This window comes from Rhinolophus ferrumequinum, chromosome 22 (assembly GCF_004115265.2).
Source record: "Rhinolophus ferrumequinum isolate MPI-CBG mRhiFer1 chromosome 22, mRhiFer1_v1.p, whole genome shotgun sequence".
NCBI lineage: Eukaryota > Metazoa > Chordata > Mammalia > Chiroptera > Rhinolophidae > Rhinolophus > Rhinolophus ferrumequinum.
In genome coordinates this window covers 376461-397227 of record NC_046305.1, presented here as the reverse complement: position 1 = coordinate 397227, position 20767 = coordinate 376461, and the positions used below count along the sequence as shown (strand labels likewise).

General features: G+C 38.6%; 1 protein-coding gene across 5 annotated transcripts in view; it reads left to right on the top strand.

Moving 5' to 3' along the window:
* The window catches only part of ASH1L (ASH1 like histone lysine methyltransferase), a 115562-nt gene that overhangs the window by 61834 nt on the left and 32961 nt on the right, over positions 1-20767 (top strand). For 4 of the 5 annotated variants that reach the window (XM_033092163.1, XM_033092166.1, XM_033092165.1 and 1 more), the window contains 3 exons: positions 2121-2222; positions 5458-6199; positions 14696-14875. In XM_033092163.1, the coding sequence (XP_032948054.1) occupies positions 2121-2222; positions 5458-6199; positions 14696-14875 (1024 nt within the window). The remainder of the gene's footprint in view (positions 1-2120; positions 2223-5457; positions 6200-14695; positions 14876-20767) is intronic. The other variant, XM_033092167.1, reaches the window with a different exon arrangement.

The window sequence follows — 20767 nt, the reverse complement described above, 5'->3', positions numbered from 1 at the left end:
ACCCATGATGACATACAAGACCCTAAACGCGCTCCTGGAGGGCACAGACTACTGCGCTGCGTCTTACGTCTCTCGCCACCTCTGCAGTGCCCGGCATAGGCCCAAGCACTGAAACTGTTCCATCCGTGTTAGTTTATGACTGAGAGAGAAAGCTGTAGAAGGCGCTGTCCAACCCTTCTTTCCTCGCACTTGACCTAAGATTGTTTGCCCAGGCAGCAGGAGAGTAGTGACAGAGAGTTCAAGGAGGTCTCAAGCGTCTTGGCCACTGTTGTCTTCTGTCTTGGTTGTGTGTCTGAGTAGGAAATATTTACCTGTCCAGTATATGAATTTTTCAGTATTAATACTTAAAGTTAACGTCTTCATTAATGCCGGGGCTTTTACTTCTTTGATACCTTGTTGTGGCATTTAGCTCTTTAATGGAAATCTTTTCTGAACCCCACTCTGGGGGGATGTATTGTACTGTTTTAAAATCCCTTTGAGTCTGTTTTTAAGATGCAATACTAGACCTTCTTGCTTCTTGATTAGATCTGACCGTGGTCATCACTGGGTTTCGGAAGTAGGATGAACTAGCACAGCACCAGTTTCCCAGAATCCAGCTTTTTACTCTTGAATGGCAACACATGGGCTTCTGCCTTCCTGAGTAGTGCAAAAAGAGCCTGCTGAAAGAGAATTGACAGTGGTGTGATTTAAGATCGCAAGCGATTCAAACAAAGCCCGTGGTTTAGTGTTTGTGTTAGAGCAAGGGAGACAGTAGCTTAGCTCCATTCAGTTCTTCTGTCCCCAGGTTGTCTGTCGGTGAATGAGTCACTTCTGCAGTAAGCAGTTAACTCATTTAGAGGAGATCTTACAAAATCACATCTTTAAGTATTTGACTTCTTGTACCTTTTGTGCCTCCAGTTATATGTCAGGCTTTTTATTTGCAATGTTTTTCAAGTTAAAAGGGAACATTTCAGAGTGCTAGTAGTTTTTTGACAAATGTGAAATGGACAGTCGTTGTGTATTCTCAACAGCTGGCTTCTCTCTCTCTCTCTCTCTCTCTCTCTCTCTGTCTCTCTCTCTGTCTTTATTTTTTAAGCAGGGCGCAGCTCACAGTGACCCATGCGGGGATCGAATTGGCAACCTTGGTGCTACCAGCACCACACTCTAACCAACTGAGCTAGCCAGCCACCCCAACTGCTGGCTTTTTAAGTCATAAGGAATCCAGTACCAGAACCAAGTATATTTTTTTCAGGAAAATAACCTTTCCTGAATGACATACTTTTCTCTTGAGTAGATGTGTTAAATTATGCTGCATTAATTTGGGGTTTTGGTAAAAGTACGAGACTTGCCAAAAGGACATTGACTTTCTTTGTCTTCATGAGCTTTTATGTAATAACCAAAGAACCTTAAGTGTATAGCTTTAAAGGAAGTTTATTCTAGTCCATGGGTAAATTAGTCAATATGCTACACAGGAAAAACAGGCTATGAAAATGACCTCTGTGGATTATCTCGGATATGTAGATTTTAGGTCCAACTCTTTAACTTTCATCTCTGATTCTGTTGAATGAAATGCTCAGGTTGGACCTGCTTTTTTCACATCAGTCGTTCCTAATTAATTGCATTGTAAGTATTGTCAAATTTGTGTGATAAATTTGAATCAATAATCAGGAACAGATTTGATTAAACCATTGTTAGTGATTTTTATCAATAAAAGAGGGGTCAATAAAAATTTTGACCAATAAAAATCTCAATTACATGTTTCATAATGGTAATATTAGGTTGGTGCAAAAGTGATTGCGGTTTTTGAAATTATTTTTAATCTTTTAAACCTCAATTTCTTTTACACTAACCTAATACATAGAAATAAAATCATTCATTCTCTTCATTCTTCCACTCAAACTAGTTTCCTGCTGGTACTGTCATGGGAGAAATCACGTGTCTGAGACCTGTGGTATTCTGTCGGGGTATCCAGTGTGGCATGTCCACTGCTCACTGTCCCCTACCTGCTGCCTTTGAAGTCCTGTTATTACAGGGAATAGCAGTAGCAACAACTGAATGATTACAGTGCTGACACAGAATAGCTCAACAGTCTTTTTAGACTGGAATTTTCCTATGATTTCTATCTTTTCCTGTCTTTCCAGGTTCCCAGCCAACCTCAGATAAGTCTTCCCAGCGAGCGTCAGAAAGCACAAACTGTAGCCCAACCCGGAAGCGGTCTTCATCTGAGAGTACTTCTTCAACAGGCAAGTGCTGTCCAATTTACCAGCCATTGGAGATAACGTCCCATCTGTTACTTACGAACAGAATTACAGCATAATACTGTAGACTTGCAACATAAATGGAAACGTGTTACATAGTGACTTACACCGTAACAGTGTAGGAAAAAACGAAAGTGGTTCTGGGGTGTGAGAACCACTAATGATGTACACTGAAACAACGTAACAGTCTTCCTCTTCCCTGTGGACCCCTCTTTGTGTCCAGCTAGATGCAGAGTAGTCCTCCCTTACCCGCAGGGTTCTGTTCCGAGACCCCCCAGTGGGTGCCTAAAGTCAAAGGAGGACTGAAAATCATGGGAGACAGGACAAAATAAACGGTGAGAATGTATTTAACACAGTGACAACAGCATGTCTGAGAAAGGCACAGAAGCATAAAATAGAACCACACAGCGTTTGGTCCTAGAGTGTCCAGAGGGTGTATGATGGGGGTTGGCAATGAAGCTGTCAGAGTAGTGATGGGCTGTTTCGTATATTCATATATGCTCCCGTAGGTGGTTTGGGGGTTTTTTGTTTTGTTTTGTTTTTCGTTTGAAGGCGAAGCAGTTGGGAGCCATGAAGGAATTTGAACAGGGAATATAAAAATTGTTTGATATTTTGTATCAGTCAGAATAGGCTGAATTTCCTTGGCGTAAAACACCAGAGATGTGGGTTTTGTTCGTGCTGTGTGGCCGTCCTGACCTGTGCCTTGTGTTCTTCTCTGCAGGACCCCATCTGACAGCAGCCTCTGTCTGGGACGCTGCTTGTCTTGTGGAAGAGGGTCAAGGGCCATAGTAAGCTCTGATTGGCTCTTAAAATTTCTGCCCAAGTAACATGTTACTTGTCACATTTCAATGCCAGAGAGAGTCACAAGGTTAAGTCTTACATCAAAGAGGTGTGGGAAGTATAATTGTATCGAGAAGGAGCAGCAAATATTTATGAACTGTAATAATCTACCTCACATGCATTTTAGGAAAAGGCTGAAACATTACATTGTGGAGAACGGAGTGGGGAGAACAAATGCATAAAGACAGTAGATAATGGCTTCAGGTTTGGATATGTTACATGTGAACTGTCTTTGGGCTATTGAGGTAGAGATGTTGGATAGCCATTTGGAAGCAGTGGTTTATAATTTGAGGCACATGGCAGAGACACGGGTCTAGTAGCATATTATAAACTTGAGTCTGACCGTGAATGAGATTGCCCAGGGAGAAAGTGTAAATTGAGAAGATGACAGGAATGGAGATTTAAGAAGCATTAGCATTTGAGAAGGAACTGGAAGAAAAGATGTCAATGAATGACATAAAGATTTTAAATAAGGTTTTAAATAGGAAAATCAGAGAGTACATGTCTTAGAAGCCTCTTACTGTCAAATGTCATAAAGAGGTCGGGTGTCAACTGTTATTGAAAAAATAAATAAAATAGATTATCTTTCATTCAAAAATATATATATAAAGGCAAAATAAACATTATCAGAAAAACAAGTTTAAAGAATTTATTGCCCGTGGGCCTACAGCAGCAGAAAAATTCTTCAAGCAGAAAGGAAGTCATACTAGATGGAAATGGATTTACCAAAGGAATGAAGAGTTCCAGAAATTTTCAATAACTAGACAAATATAAAGCACCTTTTTCTCATGTTGTTTTGAAGTGCATGTAGAATTATACCAAGATACCATCATTCTGGGCCATAAAACATCTCAATAAACTCAGAGATTGAAATCATACAGAATATATTGTAAGAACAGTGGAATTCAATTAGAATTCAGTAACGCAGGATATCTTGAATTCTCCAAATAGTTGGAAATTTAACAACACACTTCTAAAAAGCCCATAAGTCAGAGGAAATTCACAAACAAAATTCGAAAATATTTTAAAGTGAATAACAAAATGCATACAAATTTATGGGATATAGCTAAGGCTGTATTTTGATCTTCAAAGAGTTACAGTATTAAACAAGAAAGGTCTATAAATCAGTAGCCCAAGCTCTCACCATTAGACAACTAGAAAAAAGAAGAGCAAGCTAAGCCCGAATTAGAAGGAAGAAAAGAGCAGAAATACACAGAAAACATAGCGAAATGACTGAAAGCTTATGCTGGTTCCTGGTGGAGCTGGGGGTAGATAACTAGCCAAAAGGATTAGGAAAGAAGAAAAGTTGAATTAGAGATGAGGGACTTCTACAGTTACATTAAATGGAGTTGCAAGTAATTGGAAGATCAAGTGTATTGTCATAGAAACAAAGGAGGCAGGATTTTCAAGAGTAGTGATATAAAATATAGCTGAAGTTTGAAACTTTAAAAAATACTGAATTTAAACAAGACTATTGGATATTATTTGAAGGAAGTTATTGATAATTTGAAAAAAAAAATCAGTGTAGTCTGATGAGATTGGAATCCAGAATGCTTGTAAAGGAGTAGCTAGAGTAGTATCCTGTTTTAAAGTCACAGAGATAAGAAATCCACTACCTCTGGAAAAGTGTAACCTGTGATCATTAGTAGTAAATTAGGCATCTTGAGAAGTGGCCTGTTTTGATCTGTTTGACCTGTTTATAATGTTGTGAGACTAGCATAGCTTGCCCAGAGGAAACTCAGTATTTCCCACGTTAACTACAGTCATAAAAAGTTGCTGAGTGGTTTCGGAAGAAACAAAGATTACCAAATCATTGGGCCACTGAGATAACAAGGTTTATCTAAGACCACTTATTTTCTAATTTTACTAGAAACATATTCTTTCTAAACTAGTTTATACAGATGTTTTCTATTCTAATTTTGAAGCTTTCCCCAAGAAGAAAGTTTCACTTTCATTCCTTTGCCCTTACTGTCAGGAAAAGCACTGAACTAGACAAACATCTATATTTAAAGTTTAGATCTCTAGCCAAGATCCAAGATTGATTTAACTGTCAAGTTCTTGAACTGGACCTTCATTTTTGAAGAAGTAAACTCTTACTTCATTCTGTTCCTCATCTCAGAGAGTAGGAATTGTTTTTTTAATCCACATATTATTAGGGAAATATGGGCCAGTTTTGAATGTATTATGGTTACTGTAATGTACCTTGTTCAGGAAGGTAAACTACCAACTTACCTGTGAAAGATGCGTATGGTATTATGATATTTATTTAATCTTGCTGTGAAAAATAGAGCACTATCCCTTGACTTTTAATCCAGTGTAAAAAGCTATTTGTATAAATAACGAGCTGTGTTCAATTTTCATCTCTGTGATTTGTCATCAGTGAGCGGCGTTCCCTCTCGGAGTCCAAGGTTGGCTGCGTCTGGGGACGACGCTGTGGACAGTCTGCTGCAGCGGGTGGCACAGCGGGAGGATCAAGAGGCCCTGGAGAGAAACCTGGACGCCGTGGTGGCATCTGCCTCGGTGCCGCCTGCCTCCAGCCCAGGCCTCAGCCACAGCAAGGAGCGGTCCCTGGGGAAAGCAGACAGCCTTCTCGTGCCCGCGGTCCCCACTGACCCCTGTGGTAATGGCATCTCCCTCCTGTCTGAGAAGTTGCCAAGCAGCTGCTCCCCCCATCATATCAAGAGAAGTGTAGTGGAAGCCATGCAGCGCCAAGCTCGGAAAATGTGCAATTATGACAAAATCCTGGCCACTAAGAAAAACCTGGACCATGTCAATAAAATTTTAAAAGCCAAAAAACTTCAAAGACAGGCCAGGACAGGAAATAACTTTGTGAAACGCAGACCAGGTCGACCTCGGAAATGTCCCCTCCAGGCTGTGGTATCAATGCAAGCATTCCAGGCTGCCCAGTTCGTCAGCCCAGAGCTGACTGAGGGTGAAGAGGGAGCAGCACTCCCCCTCGGGCCTGACACGGTCACAGACGTCATTGAAGCTGTTGTTCAGAGCGTAAACCTGAATCCAGAACACAAGAAGGGACTGAAGAGGAAAAGTTGGCTGTTGGAAGAACAGACCAAGAAAAAGCAAAAGCCATTCCCTGAGCAAGAAGAACAAGAGAATACTAAGAGGTAAGCCCTCGTTTAACATTTTCTCTGAGTAGGGGAAACTAGCTTTTGTACAGATGTAACATAGCTGTGCAGCTGATAATTCACTTCATCTTAGAACCTTTCGTTAGATAGGATCTGTCCTATGTCAAAGTGTTCTTATTCATGGCTTTCCAAAAGCATAAATAATTACGAAGCAAAGAGGATGCAGCAGTCCAGTTCAGAGCCCTCACTTTGCAGAGGAGGAAATCAAGGCCTGGGGAGGTCACGGATCCTTTCCAGTAGCTGTAGCTGTGTGGGCGGGGTCACTAGTACTCTCGCACCATCTGTCTTACCTTCACTGTGCTCTAACCTTTTCATCCTGTCATCAAAGACTTTTTTTTTTTAAACTTTTATTATTTTAAGTGTGTTTCTCCAGACCCATCAGCTCCAAGTCAAGTAGTTGCTCCAAGTCAAGTAGTTGTTTCAGTCTAGAGGCAGCTCACAGCGGCCCATGTGGGGATCGAACTGGCAACCTTATTGTTAAAAGCACCATGCTCTACTCAGCTGAGCTAACCAGCCACCCCGTCAAATACATTTTTAAGTTTTCCTACATGTTAGATTTATTTTATTCGTAGTGTCCTTTTCATATTTTTTACTTTTTTCTAAAAGGTATAGAGCAGAAAGTAAAACAAAACATTTAATCCTTTTGTTATGTATCCAACCAGGTTCTTTTCCTGGAGATTTATTTGATATTTTTAAATGAGTCAGTACAACATATTCACCATTTGAGGTGGCTTTAGGTTTACTAAATACAGCATGCTTGGTGTCACTTACATTGCACCCCTAGCTCACAATTAGAGAAATTAAACCTGCTAGATGCAGTTTTAGCCTTTTAACATAATAGTGTCAAATTGATATAGATTATCAGATTGACCTCTTGATAGCCACACCTATTGATACTTTTACTAACGTTATACAGTAATAGTTGTGTACTACTTACCCCACCCTTATCTACCCTGGAAATTATCTCTTTTTCAATCTTTATCAATCTGACAGAAGTGAAATGTACTTCCTAAATGTTACTTCCTACTTGTTTCAGTTTGTACTTTTTGCGTATTGGAGATTAGTATTTATCTTACCTATTTTTAAGTGCTCATTATGTATAGTAAGAATATTAACCCTTCATGTTTGTTGTTTGACATTTGATTTTGTTTATATTTTTTTGCCATACACCAAGAGAAGTTTGTCAGCCTTTTTCTCTATCATCTGCCTTGATGAATCCTAAATAGAGAGGTTTTTCATATCACTCTGTGCATACATCTATAAAAAAATACTTTTTATCCTAGCGAATATATGGGATTTAAATTTTTCCATGAGTAATACATGCTTGTAAATAAATCAGTGAAACTAGAACTTTACTGATTCAAAAGTTAAGTCTCTTTTCACAAGGCCTCATTTCCTCTCAAATCCTGTCTTTCTCAGGAGTAAAACTGTTAAACGAGTTTGTTGTGTATCCTTTGATACCTTTCTTATGCATTTACTAATCCATACATGTACAAAGCTGTTGTTTTATGTAATTGGTAACATGCTAAACTTAATTTTGTAACTTAACTTTTTATCTTAATGTGTCTTGGAGATTTTGTCATCGGAACGTACAGAATTATCTTATTCAATGCTAAGAATATATTATCATTTATTTAGTTATTCTCCTTCAATGCATTGCATATTACTTTTTTACATGTAGGACTTCACATCAGTTGAAATTTGCTTTCATATAAGGTATGAGTTAGTGCTGTGTTTATGACTGGTCATTAGTTGAAGTTGCAGATTTGTGAGTGAGCATTGACCGTTCTTATGCTGGATGTAGTTGTTTCTGTTGTCAGTGGATTTTAGTAAAGGGTTTCTTTGTTTTGGTTTAGTTTGGTTTTTTGGAAAAGCAAAAAAAGATTTAATTTAAAAAGAGATTTAATATTTTTGAATTTTTGAATGGTGGCTTGCCACTATTAATTTATCCTTTCCCTACTTATTTGAAACAATACCTTTATTGTGTATTAAATTCTTATACATCTTTGGGTCTCAGGGTCTTTCTTTTATATTCTTATATTCTCTTCCCATCAGTCTGTTTTGGTATCTGTTATTCCATTTTAGTTACTGAGGCTTTAAAATGCCAACAAAGAGAATAATTTCTGCCTTTACTGTAGTAAGAAAGTGACAGTTTGTGACATCTTGATCATTCACTTCAGAAAGGGTCACCTTAAAAATGTGCTTCGAAGAGAAAAGGCTTTATTTCGGATAAGCCTTTCTGTGCCAGTAAATTCTAGTGTCATACACAGTCAGCAATATGAAACACTTATTTTCAACAAAGTTATATTCTGAAATTTGAAGAGATTATGAAGAGAAAGATACAGTTTCACAGTTTCTGCCCTTAAGAGATTGTACACGAAAGGACATGACACAGTGAGTTCCCAAAGACAGCAAGTATTTCACCTTTCTCTAACTGAACCTACTCTCGTACTTGTTATGTAGTAGGAGTTTGTTCATTTATTTATTCAGTAAGTATTCATTGCAGAATTAGTCCATGTGCTGAGGACAGATAAAATGTGAGCACATCTCGATACATTCCCGAGTGTCATGGATCTCAGAGTCTCAGTGCTAATAGGAAGAGTTATGTAGGGTTATGAGGGGATACCGCAGAGATCAGTAATTGACTTCTTTCCCTTGTAGAAGTAGTGATTAAGCTGAAGTCTGAAGAATAGACATCATCGGTTCTTTGAAAGAACAAGGCTAGAGCAAACATTATAGGCAGACAAGTGTGAAAATGCATTGGAGGTTGAGGGAGGTTAAAGCTTTTGTGGCCAAAACATAGTAAATTAGAGCAATACGGTATCAGATGAGTCCAGATGGGTACAATGGTTATGTGGGTATAATGGCTATGAGCTGACCTCTAGACTCAGAAAAATCTGGGTTCAAATTCTGCTTCTAAAAGGGAAAAAGATAATTTTTTTAAACTTGTGTAAAAAATAAAATCATACTAAAAATATTAGTAATATTTAGAACTGAATACTGTGCTCTGTAGTAAAACTTATCGGTTGGATCTAAAGAGGTACCTGGGGCAAGATCCATAGGCTTTAATGCTTGTATTATTTTTTAAAATGCTGAAAATTTATAAACTAAGAGTCCAATGAAGAAATTAGTAAAACCAGAGAATAAGCTCCAAAATGGTAAAGAAAGGATATAAAACATATACATTAACGAAATAAAGCTGCGGTACAATAGAGAATCACTAAAGACCAAAGTGAGTTCATTGAAAACGAATAAAATATACAAAGTCCTGGTAAGGTTAATCAATAAAGAGAGAAAGGGAATAATAAAATTAGGATTAAGAAGGAGTGCTATATATGAGATGTTATAAAGTGACTACTGGAAGAACTTCCTGAGCAACAAATTGGAAAACTCTATTGAAATGTGTGCATTTCTGAAAAAAACCTACTCTGGAAGACATGGCCTGAGCGCTCCTTTAGGTGACTTGATCTATAATTTAAAATCTTGCCACATAGAAAGCATGAGGACCAGACAGTTTAAAAGAAAGTTCTACCATACTTGAAAGAAAAAGATCATTGCAGGCTCATTACTGCACTTTAGAGGCTACGAGGGGCGGGGGGGACACATACCGGAAGTACGTAAATGTCAGTAATCGGGTTAAAAGCTTGATGACATTGACACCCATGGAGACACAGGACAGGTGACCATATAGAACAGCGCTGGCGCCCCGAGGTCCTTCCTGTCCTAAGCCGCTGCCTTTCCACTAGCCCGTCTCCTGGGTTTGAAAGTAACCATATCTTTACCTTTCATGCCATTGAAGTATGTAACTGGAGACAGTAGAGTTTAGTTTATCCTCCCTGAACTTCATGGTTTTATGTCTGTAGACTTGAATAATTATAACAATAAAAAGCTCAAGTTGTCAACTTAAGAGCAGAGGCTGATTTGCATACTTCGGTACTTTGGACGTACTTCTCATTACTTATTTATTTAACACCAAAATGCTCTGAAACAATGAAACACTGAATCTGCTTTAGAAAGCAGGTTTAGAAAGGCCCTCGCTTCATATTCATATTAATATTAGTAACTTCCGGGATTCTGAGGATGACCCTTGTGGCCCAGGGATGACAGTGATCTACTAGAAACCATGAAGCACCCAGGCTGAAGCAAATCTGCTGATACTGGGTGCTGGCTGTTCAGCTGGCTCATCCCTCTTTGGGGGAGAGCGGCCAACAGGTATTGGGGGTCATGACCCACCTGTGGGGGAGGTGAAAGAAAATTGCTCCTGACTCCCTGAATTTCATTGGAAAGCAATTATACAAGACGTGCTTTTGTGTCTCACGGCTTTTGCTCAACATACACACATTAAACAGTTTTTGTTGTTGCATGTTGCTGTAGTTACCTCCTTTTTGTTACCGTATAGTAAGCCATTATTTGTATATAATACAGTTTTTTGATTTTACTGTTGAGTTATTTACAGTTCGAGGGTATTATCCAAAACTGCTGCTCTCTCTATTCCTCTAATGTCCACTGGTGGGTATGGGCACTCATTTCTCTAAGGTACATACCTAGGAGTGGAATCACTGAATAAAGCAGTGGATTTGTCCCAAGACTTACTTTCAAGCTGTGGTATATTAAGCTTGTGTGGAAGTATGTGGGTAAGAGAAAGAGACCCCTGCATGCATACCAGCTTCTTACATGACAGAGCTGACACTGCATGTTGATAGGGAAAGAAATCAATAGTCAGTAAATTGTGCCCCCGAAGTTGGTATTGCGTAGGAAGGAAAGGGAATGAAACTGGATTCTGCCTTACCCCATACACAAAAATTAATTCCCAACTGATGAAATACATAAACCTAAAAAGCAAAACTTGAAACTTTTAAAGTTTTGGAAGGAGAGAAGCTTCCTGACCTTGTTAGAAAGGATTTCATAAACAAGGTATCAAAAGCAATAACCATACAGGTAAAGATTGATGGACTGGATTATATTAAAACTAAGAATTTCTGTTCATCATACATTATCATGATAAACATGAAGACTTGCTACAAACAGAAAGGAAATTTATAACATATAATGTGTACAGTTTTGGTATTCAGAATGTATGACGACAACAACATAATCTAGCCTGCATAATCTAGCAATTCCCTTTTAAGTAATTTAGGAAAACTCTTGGCCAACTGGCACCAGAAAACACTTTTTGAAAAAGTAGTGGCAAGATTGGTTATAATACATAGCAACTGGAAATATCCCAGATTAACGGAAATACGTATATTGTAGTTTTTCACACAATGGAATATAACATGGTAATACAAATTAATGAATTACAGCTGACGTGTAATAATCGTGGATGAATCTTAGAAACATAATACTAAATGAAAGAAACAAGTCCCTAAAAATGATACAGTAGCGGATACTATTTTTTTTTTTTTAGAAAAACACAGAAACTAAGCAAAGTATTGGTGTAGATGAATATATCATAAACCGTATTTTAAAATGCCATACCTCTTCTTTCCTGAAAAATTCAGTCTTAAAGCCGTTAGGTTGATATCCAGTTGGGGTATGGAAACCATGGTGACCCCGAACTGGGCTTTGGAACCTTAATGGAGGGAGGGGTTGGGCTGTAAGATGAGAGAGAGGAGAGAGAGAAAGAGAGAGAGGGAGAGAGGGGATCAACCCAGCCTAGGGTGGCAGAAGGCAAGTAGAATGAGAAGGACACTCTTACAAAGAGTCCCCACTGTGGGGTATCAGGGACCAGCAAGGTTAGGAAGATGTCCGTCCCAGACCGCAGTGGAAAGGTTTAAAATTCTATGAGTAGGCATTTGCATTTCTTATATGCCCGCAGGGTGATTCTGATCTATGTGGATAGCACTTGGAAAAACGTGGCCGTTGGTGGGAGGGAAAATACATACACATACACACATGTGTGTGTGTATGTGTATGTGTATATATATTATATATGTATATGCAGGAAAACAGCAAACATTTTTGATTGAAGGAGAAAGATAAGGTGAAGAAGTAGAAGTGAATATGGCTGGTATGGAGGACAGTAAAAAAATAATAAATGAGTAAATAATAAATAGATTCCATGATCAAGTAAAATTTATCCCAGTTATGTCACACTTGTTCAATATGCAAATGTCAGTTAATGTAATCTATCACAACAGGCTAAAGAAAAGTCACATGATCATATCAATAAATGCAGAAAATGAATTGGACAGAACAATGACAAAACCTCTCAGCAAGCTAGAAATAGAAACTACCTCAACATAACAAAGACCACATGTGAAACCCCACACCTAACAAACTCAGTGGTGAAAGACAGAGCTTCTCCCCCAACAAGGCAAAGATGCCCACTTTTGCCACTTCAGTTCAAGAGTGTTTAAATTCCTAACCACAGCAGTTAGGCAAGAAAAAGAAGTAAAAGGCATCCAAGCTGCAGAGGAAAAAGTAAAATTAGCTCTGTGTCCAGATGCCACGTCTTATATTTGGAAAACCCTAAAGATACCACAGAAAAAATTGTTTAAGCTACTAAACGGATTTAGCAAAGTTGAGAATACAGAATCACCATACAAAAATCAGTTGCATTTCTCTACACTAACAACTTTTCAAAAAGGAAATTAAGAAAACAATTCCATTTACAGTAACATCAAAAAAGAATATAAAACTTTATAAACTTAAGAAGGCAGAAGATTTACACATTGAAAACCACAAGACGTGGGACAAGATTAAAGAACACAAATCATTGGAAAAGCCTGTGGCTGTGGATTAAGATATCAGTACTACCTACCCAGAGACATCTAGGGAATGAGCGTCATCCCGACCAAAGTCTCAGTGTCGTTTTTTGCAGAAATAGAAAAATCCATCCTAAAATTCATAAGGAATTTCAAGGGACGCCAGATAGCCAAAAAAGTCTTGAAAAAAGAACAAAAGTGGAGGACTCAACGCTTCAAGGTTTTTTCCTTTTTCTCGCATTTTTGCACAGGCAGGGACGTTGACCATCATGCTGAATATGAGTGATGAGAGCAGACGTTTGCTCTGTCCTTGATATTAGGGAAATTGTATTGTCTCTCGCCACTAAATGTGAGGCAAAAAAAAAATCGAGGAAATCCCCTGCTCAGGCCCCACGGTCCCCAGCCAGTCTGTTTGCGTATGTTTATTTGCTGTATAATTTCCAGGGTTTTTAGTTGTACTTAGTGGGAGGATAAGTAGACATGTCTATTCCATCTTTGCTCAAAACTGGAATCACCTTAATTTTTAAAGATGTTTTCGATTCATTTAGAATTTGTTTCGGCAGGCGTTTTCCTCTCCTTTCTGGCACTTACAGATTTATATCATTGACTTCTGGCTTGCGTTGTTACAACATGAAATCTACACTCATTCTTATTTTTGTACTCTTGTGTAGATTGTGTATTTTTTTCTCTGGCCCTTTATTTTCTTTATCAGATAGTTTTCAGCAAGTTTATTATGATACACCTTACTTGTTTTATTTGAGTTTACATTGTTTATGGCTTGCTTAGCTTCTTAGAACTTTGAATTTATATTTTTATCAAATTTGGAAATTTTTTGACCATTACTCTTGAAATTCTTTCTTTCATTATGAATTTTTGTTACATTGTGAATGCTTCATTATTGGGTGTCTGGTGTTTGTTCTTTTCCCACTGTTGAATTTATTTTGGTAGGCAGTGAAGTTACTTGCGATCGGCTTGGATTCTTTCGAAGATTGTTTTTAAGCTCGTAAGAGCTGGCCTATAGTCCAGGGGTGGCCGAGCCCTACAGAAATGGATACTATTACCCTCCCCCGTGTTGGACAGTGTCTGTCCACTCTGCCCAGTGGGCCCCGAGTATCTCCCATCATGTCTGAGCTCTGGGAGTTGTTCAGGCGATAGTGCTGTGGTCATTCTTCGTGCAGCCTTAGGAACTGCCCCTGCACAGGCGCAGTGTCCTGAGGGACACCCACACGTAGATCTCTAGAGCTTGTTTCCTGCACAGCTTTCTGCGCTCCCGTGCTCTGCCCCGCAGGCTCCTGCCGCCCTAGCCTCTCTGCACGGACTCTGGTCTCGCTCTGTTTTCAGCTCATCAAGTTGGACGTTCTCTCTGCTTTGGTTCTGCTGCTCTACCACCGTCCTGCTCATAAAGGAAAAGTGGTTGCAGGACTCTACTCACTCTCTCTTTTTTCTTTCCGTTTTCTTGGGGGTCACAGTGCTGCACTGTTGTCCAATGTCTAATATAATAATTGTTTCATACACTTTCCAGGTTTACAGTGGTTTCCAGGTTTACACCAGGGTTACAATGGTTCCCTGTAGTTTGACAGTTGTTTCTCGTAGTTTTCTGTTAGTTTCTGTCAGTAGGACAAGTCTGCTATCAGTTACTCTAGCATGGCCAGATGAGGAAGTCTCCATATCTCTTTCTTTAATTGCTGTTATGTTTTTATAAGTAGACAGTCATTTGTAGGAAATTATTTTTTTCACCATGAAATTATCTTTAAACTTCTCTTTGTAGCTTTACTGAAGCAGCAGTTGAGATTCCCAGTCCTCCTGAAACCCCAGCCAAACCTCCCGAACCTGAAAGTACCTTGCAGCCTGTGCTTTCTCTCATCCCAAGAGAAAAGAAGGCCCCACGTCCCCCAAAGAAGAAGTTTCAGAAAGCAGGGCTGTATTCTGACGTTTACAAAACTACAGAGTAAGTAATAGTACCTATCAGCTAACATCCGTTACAGACCTGTTATTGTCCCATGTTTGAGAAAACACTTTGACCGTCAGAACAACGTGCATAGAATGAATGTACACGAGTAGGAACCGCATCACAGACACCTCAGGTTCTCTGTCGTCCTGACACTGCACTGTGGTTTGGGGGCTGGTAGATCTTCCCCCGTCTTTATCTTCTCTGTCTTTGTAGGTTACATTTCTATAGTTTGGATTCAGATGGTGCTTTTTTGTTCATTAAAACTAACAAGAAGGACATTATGCATGTATCTAAAATGACCTTGATGATTTTTGGCCGCTCGTTGCTCATCAATTGTGTTCCAAGCAGTTTGCCAGATGAGTAAAATCCTCCTTACTTTTAAAACTTCATATTCCCTTGGAAAAGCATAGCTTGATAAGCACTCTAATTGAGAAGTTTTAAAGCCCCAAAGAGTTCTCACTACTTGTATCATGAGTAAGAAGTATTTCACAGAATCGAGTTGGGTTGGGTTCGGAGCTTCAGTAACAGTTCGCAAGGTGGAGAAGGGTATTCCATTCAGAGAGCAGCACGTACCAAGGCGCATGCTGGGTTGCAGAGATTTTTCATATATTAGAACAACTCAGAGGTTCAGTGTTTCTACAATGTAGTACTGTTGTAGGAAATAAACGAGTGATAGCCAAAACCATGGACTTCACTGACTCTTAAGGTATTTATCCGATTAAGCGACAGGAACTTAAAAATGGTATTTTGAGAAAGGAACTGAAAAGTACAAGTCTGTGCTTTAAGATCAGTCGGGAACAGAGTGGAATATGAATTGAGTGAGAGTGTTCCTACTGGCAGAAACTCACACTATCCATTAAAAGGTCATGAGGGTCTGAATTTAGGCAAGAAAGAGTAAAATTGAAAGAGGAAAGGTTAAATGTTAGAGACACATCTGACTCGGTCAACATGTGAATCATAGAACTTTATTAGCATTGAAGGATTTTTCATTGATTCACCACTGAGTTAAATGTCACATAAATTCTTTGTACTCTATTCCTGCTTCTTGATCATGAAAATGTTTTATTACTTAGGTTTAGTTTCAGCTGCCAATCATAGGAAATCTTCTCAAATAACCAAGACTGAAAAGATAGACATTTGTTTTCCTCTAATTTAAAAGAAGCTGTGAAATACACAGTTCAAGGTTACTATGGTATCAAAATTAGATTGAGATAAAACCAGTCTCGATATGGAAGATGCATTAGATGAGGAAATATTAGAAGATCGGTGGGAAGCTGGACGCCCTTGAGGTTTTCCAGGATGGAAGTAATGTCATGAACTAAGGAGACAGTAGTGTCAGGATGTTGGAAAGGGTGGAGTCGTGACACTTTTCGCACAGTAACATTGAAAGGAATTAAAGCCTGATTGCATTGTAGGGAGTGAAGGACAGGGCTAGAGTCCTGCCGATCCCAGGGTTTAATGTTGCGTTCCTGGGTGTGTGGTGGTGTCATTAGCTAAGATGACAGATACAAGTGGTGCAGCCCGTGCTCCTGGGTTTCCGAAAACCTCTCACTAATGATGTAGGCACCAAAAAAATGTAGTGTATTAGTCATCAGACTATTAAAAGCGGTTAAGCTGTGGATTAGTATTCAGTGCCTGCTGTAACAAATTACTTACGTTGTTAAAAGCAACACACATGTATTTTCTACTTCCTGAGGTCAGAAGTCCGATACGAGTCTCTCCAGGCTAAAATCAAAGTTCTGGCAAAGTCTGGCAAAGTTCTGGCAAGTCTGCGTTCCTTTTGGCGATCTGGGGTAGAATCCTTTGACTTGCCTTTCCAGCTTCAAGAGGCTGCCCACATCCCTTGGCTGCCCACATCCCTTGGCATGGGGCCCCTTCTGTCTTCCAAGCCAGGAGTGACAGGTTGAGTCCTCACATTGTGTCACTTCCACCTTGGCTCTGTTTGCACCTCGGTTTTCATTGACTCTGCCTCTCTCACACCCCTCTTCCACTTACAAGGACCCTTGTTATTACATCGGGCCCACCCAGATAATCCAGGATGGTTTCCCTATCTCAGAATCAACAGATTAGAAATTTTAATTCCATCTTCATGTTGCCAGGTGCTGGGGATTGCAATGTGAATGTGGGCGGGGTGAGGGGCGGGTATTACGTGCCTACTGTACCCCTCTAGGCTGTAGGATTGGGGATGGGGAGTGGGGTTGTCACTTCTGCTTTTATGTTTGTCTTGAAGTTAGAAAAATGCTGTATTACTTTTAGAATTTAAATTTTATTTTCTCTAACTGGAGGATATTAAGTATCAGACATATATCAGATGAATTCGAGAAGGACCTTCAGGCTTCAGAGAATATGTGACAGTAAACAGCACAGTATGCAAAAATTCACACGACTCTGACAGGAGCCATCAGCTCTACTCTGAGTCCCGTCACTTGGAACATTTTGGGCAAATTACTTTCTCTGGGAATCGTAAAAATGAAGCTTGATGTATAAAATGAAGCTGTTGAACTATAGATCTCATATCTTACGATTATCCTAGCTCTCAAATACTGACTTCTAAGTTTTATAAAATAAGAAACTCTCATACACTTACTTTGATTTATGGGCTAGATTTTGAGTACTGAATCTATTATAGGAAATGGGGTAACTACAATTTTATAGCTTGCAGACTTATTTTCATGGGAATCATATATAAAATATAGATGTACTTTATAATATTTATTATGTATCATATATAATGTTTGCACTTAGCTGTCATTTCCTCAAAATAGTACAGATCATTAGAAATAAAATCATGGTACCATCTTGCATTTGATATGTCATTTAAATTTTCAGAATACTTTTATGTTAAATCTGTGGGAAATGCTAAAGCTGGTAGTTACTATATCTACTTCTTAAGAATCTGACACAGAAAGGTTAAGGAACTTACCTAAACTTAACAGAGTTTGCCTTTAAAACCAGTTCTGGAGTCTTGAGTGCTTAAGGCCACACCACTTGTTTTACCATTGACTCCTGCTGCTTTTCAGAGACAGATTTATAGGGTAGAGGATTAAAATTTCTGTCTTACGTACAGAAAATCTGATGATTAACGTAGGATGAAATACCAGAACCTGGTTCATTTTCCCCTGCATTGTTTTAGGAATAGTCGAGGCTCTAAATCTAATTTGAATGTAGGAGTGTGGAGAGAATGAATGCTGACGTCACACCATTCCCTGTATGAAGTAGATTCAGGCTTTTATTTGTTTTAATTAATAAACTATTTTTTAGAGCAGTTTTACGTTCACAGCAATAATGGAGGAGAAAGTACAGGGATACCCTTGGCCTTAAACCGCAGCCGTCAGCTCTACTCTGAGTCCCGTCACTTGTAACATTTTGGGCAAATTACTTTCTCTGGGAATCGTAAAAATGAAGCTTGATGTATAAAATGAAGCTGACACACCTCCCTCATTTCTGCTCGACCTAATCCTGTGTTTGATAGGTGATAACACGGAAGCTAATGAAAGGTTAAATGACTTGCTCAAGTCACACAGATTATTTTTAGCTAAACTAAACCAGCTTACAATTTCAGTTTATCTGATCTTTATTTCAGTCATTAATCAAGGAAACAAAAATAACCCATGTAAAGTGTTTTTTGAATCATTTTTAACATTTTATTTAGGTATAGTTGAAATACAACATTATATTAGTTTGGGTATGCAATGTGTTTCAGCATTTGTGTATATGGCAAAATGATCACTACAATAAGTGTAGTTAACATCTGTTGTCATACATAGTTAGAAAATTCATTTTCTTGACAGAACTTTTAAGATCTACTCTTAGGAACTCTCAGATATCCGATACAGCATTATTAACTATCGTCACGATGCAGTACATCCCGTGACTGACTGGTTTTATTCCTGGAAGTTTGTCTCTCTTGACTCCCGTGGCCCATTTTCCCCACCTCCCACCCCCTACCAGTCTGTTCTCTGTATCTATGAGTTTGATTTTTTTTGTTTTTGTTGTTTTTAGATTCCACATATAAGTGAGATCATATGGTCTGTCTTTCTCTGACTTATTTCACTCCACATAATGCCCTCGAGGTTCATCCATGTGTCGCAAATGGCAAGATTTCCTTTTTTTTAAATGACTGAATAGCATATCACTACATTTATTATATTGTAAATAATGCTGCATGAACATGGGGGTGCATATGTCTTTTCCAGTTAGTGTGTTCCTTTCCTTTCGATGCATAACAGAAGTGGAAGTGCTGAGTCCTATGATAGTTACATTTTTAATTTTGGGGGGGAACCTCCATACGATTTTCCACACTGGCTGCACCAATTTACATTCCCACCAACAGTGCACGAGGGCTCCCCTTTCTCCACATCCTCGCCAACCTTGTTATTTCCTGTCTTTTTGATGACAACCATCCTAACATGTGTGAGGTGATAGCTCACTGTGGTTTCGATTTGCATTTCCCTGGTGATTAATGACGTTGAGCACCTTTTCATGTACCTATTGGCCATCTGTGTGTCCTCTTTGGACAAATGTCTATTCGGATCTTCTGCCCATTTTGTGATGAAGTTGTTTGTCTTTTTCCTATTGAGTTGTATGAGTTCTTTATCTATTTTGGTTATTAACCTTTATCAGATATGATTTGTAAATAAGAGTAAGATTGCTTTTTCATTTTCTTGTTGGTGTCCTTTGCTTTGTAGCTTTTTAGTTTGATGTGGTCCCTTTTGTTTATTTTTGCTTTTGTAGCCTTTGCTTGTGGTGTCAAACCCAAAAAAATCATCACCAAGATTGATGTCAAGGAGCTTAACCCTCTGTGTGTTCTAGTTTTATGGTTTCAGGTCTTATTTTCAAGTCTTTAATCCATTTCTAGTTGATTTTTGTGTATGTTGGAAGATAGTTGTCCATGCTAAGTTGCTCTTTCTCCAAAATCCAGGTGAAAGTAATTTTGAGAACAGTATTTTATGTCTTAAAGATCACTTGTAAATCCAACTAATTTTGTTCTTAGAAACAACTACAGTATATCATTCATTGACTCTTATTTCATAGTTTTCATATCTAGTAATTAGTTCATAGTTTTCATATCTGAATGGCTGTTAACACGGGTAGCAAATTTTGTGAATGGTATTATGACAGGTAGCCTTTTTGATCTTAGGTCTGTAATGTTTATATTTAGGAATTTGCAAGTGATTTCCCACGTTTAATCTTTGTCTATTTGTCTTTGATGCACTCTTCTCTGCTTGACTTTGTGTTGTAATGTTTTAGTAGTTTTGCCTTTAGCTATCTAACAAAGGTTGTAGAATTGTCAGGATTTTAGTGGCTATTGACTGAAAATATAGTACATGTTGCTAAGAAGGCGCTTTCATTTGCTTTTTGTGTTCCAGCCACACTTGGGTAAACTGCCTATGTCACCACAGCAACTTAAGTCCATGTTCTAATCTGTGGGTCTGTTCCCACGTTGTTTCTTAACCATTTACTATAAACAATGTCTAGCCAATCCATTAGTATTTAGAACTTATCCTATGAGTCATTTCTAATCAACCAACAATAAAAAAGAAAGTACATTTAATGAAACTTTTCTTTGTTAAAAAAGACTAAAGACAAAAAGAAAAATATATTTAGTTCCAGAAAAAGTTTTAGAAGCAAATCCAGGCTTTAAAAGAAGTATTCTTCATAGGAAAATATAATGGGTGAATTTCAGTGCAACACACCCAAGAACACCAAGATTACATTTGTTTGTTCTTGGCGTGGAAGAAAACAGCCGTTTTCTCACATGATTACCATATTCACAAAGATCATGACCTCCCATCTCTTTAGACATCAGCATTGCAAAGGGACAGGATTGTTAGGGAGTCAGTAACTTCCCCAAAATGGCTGTGGTTCCAGGTGTCAGTTTCACTTGCA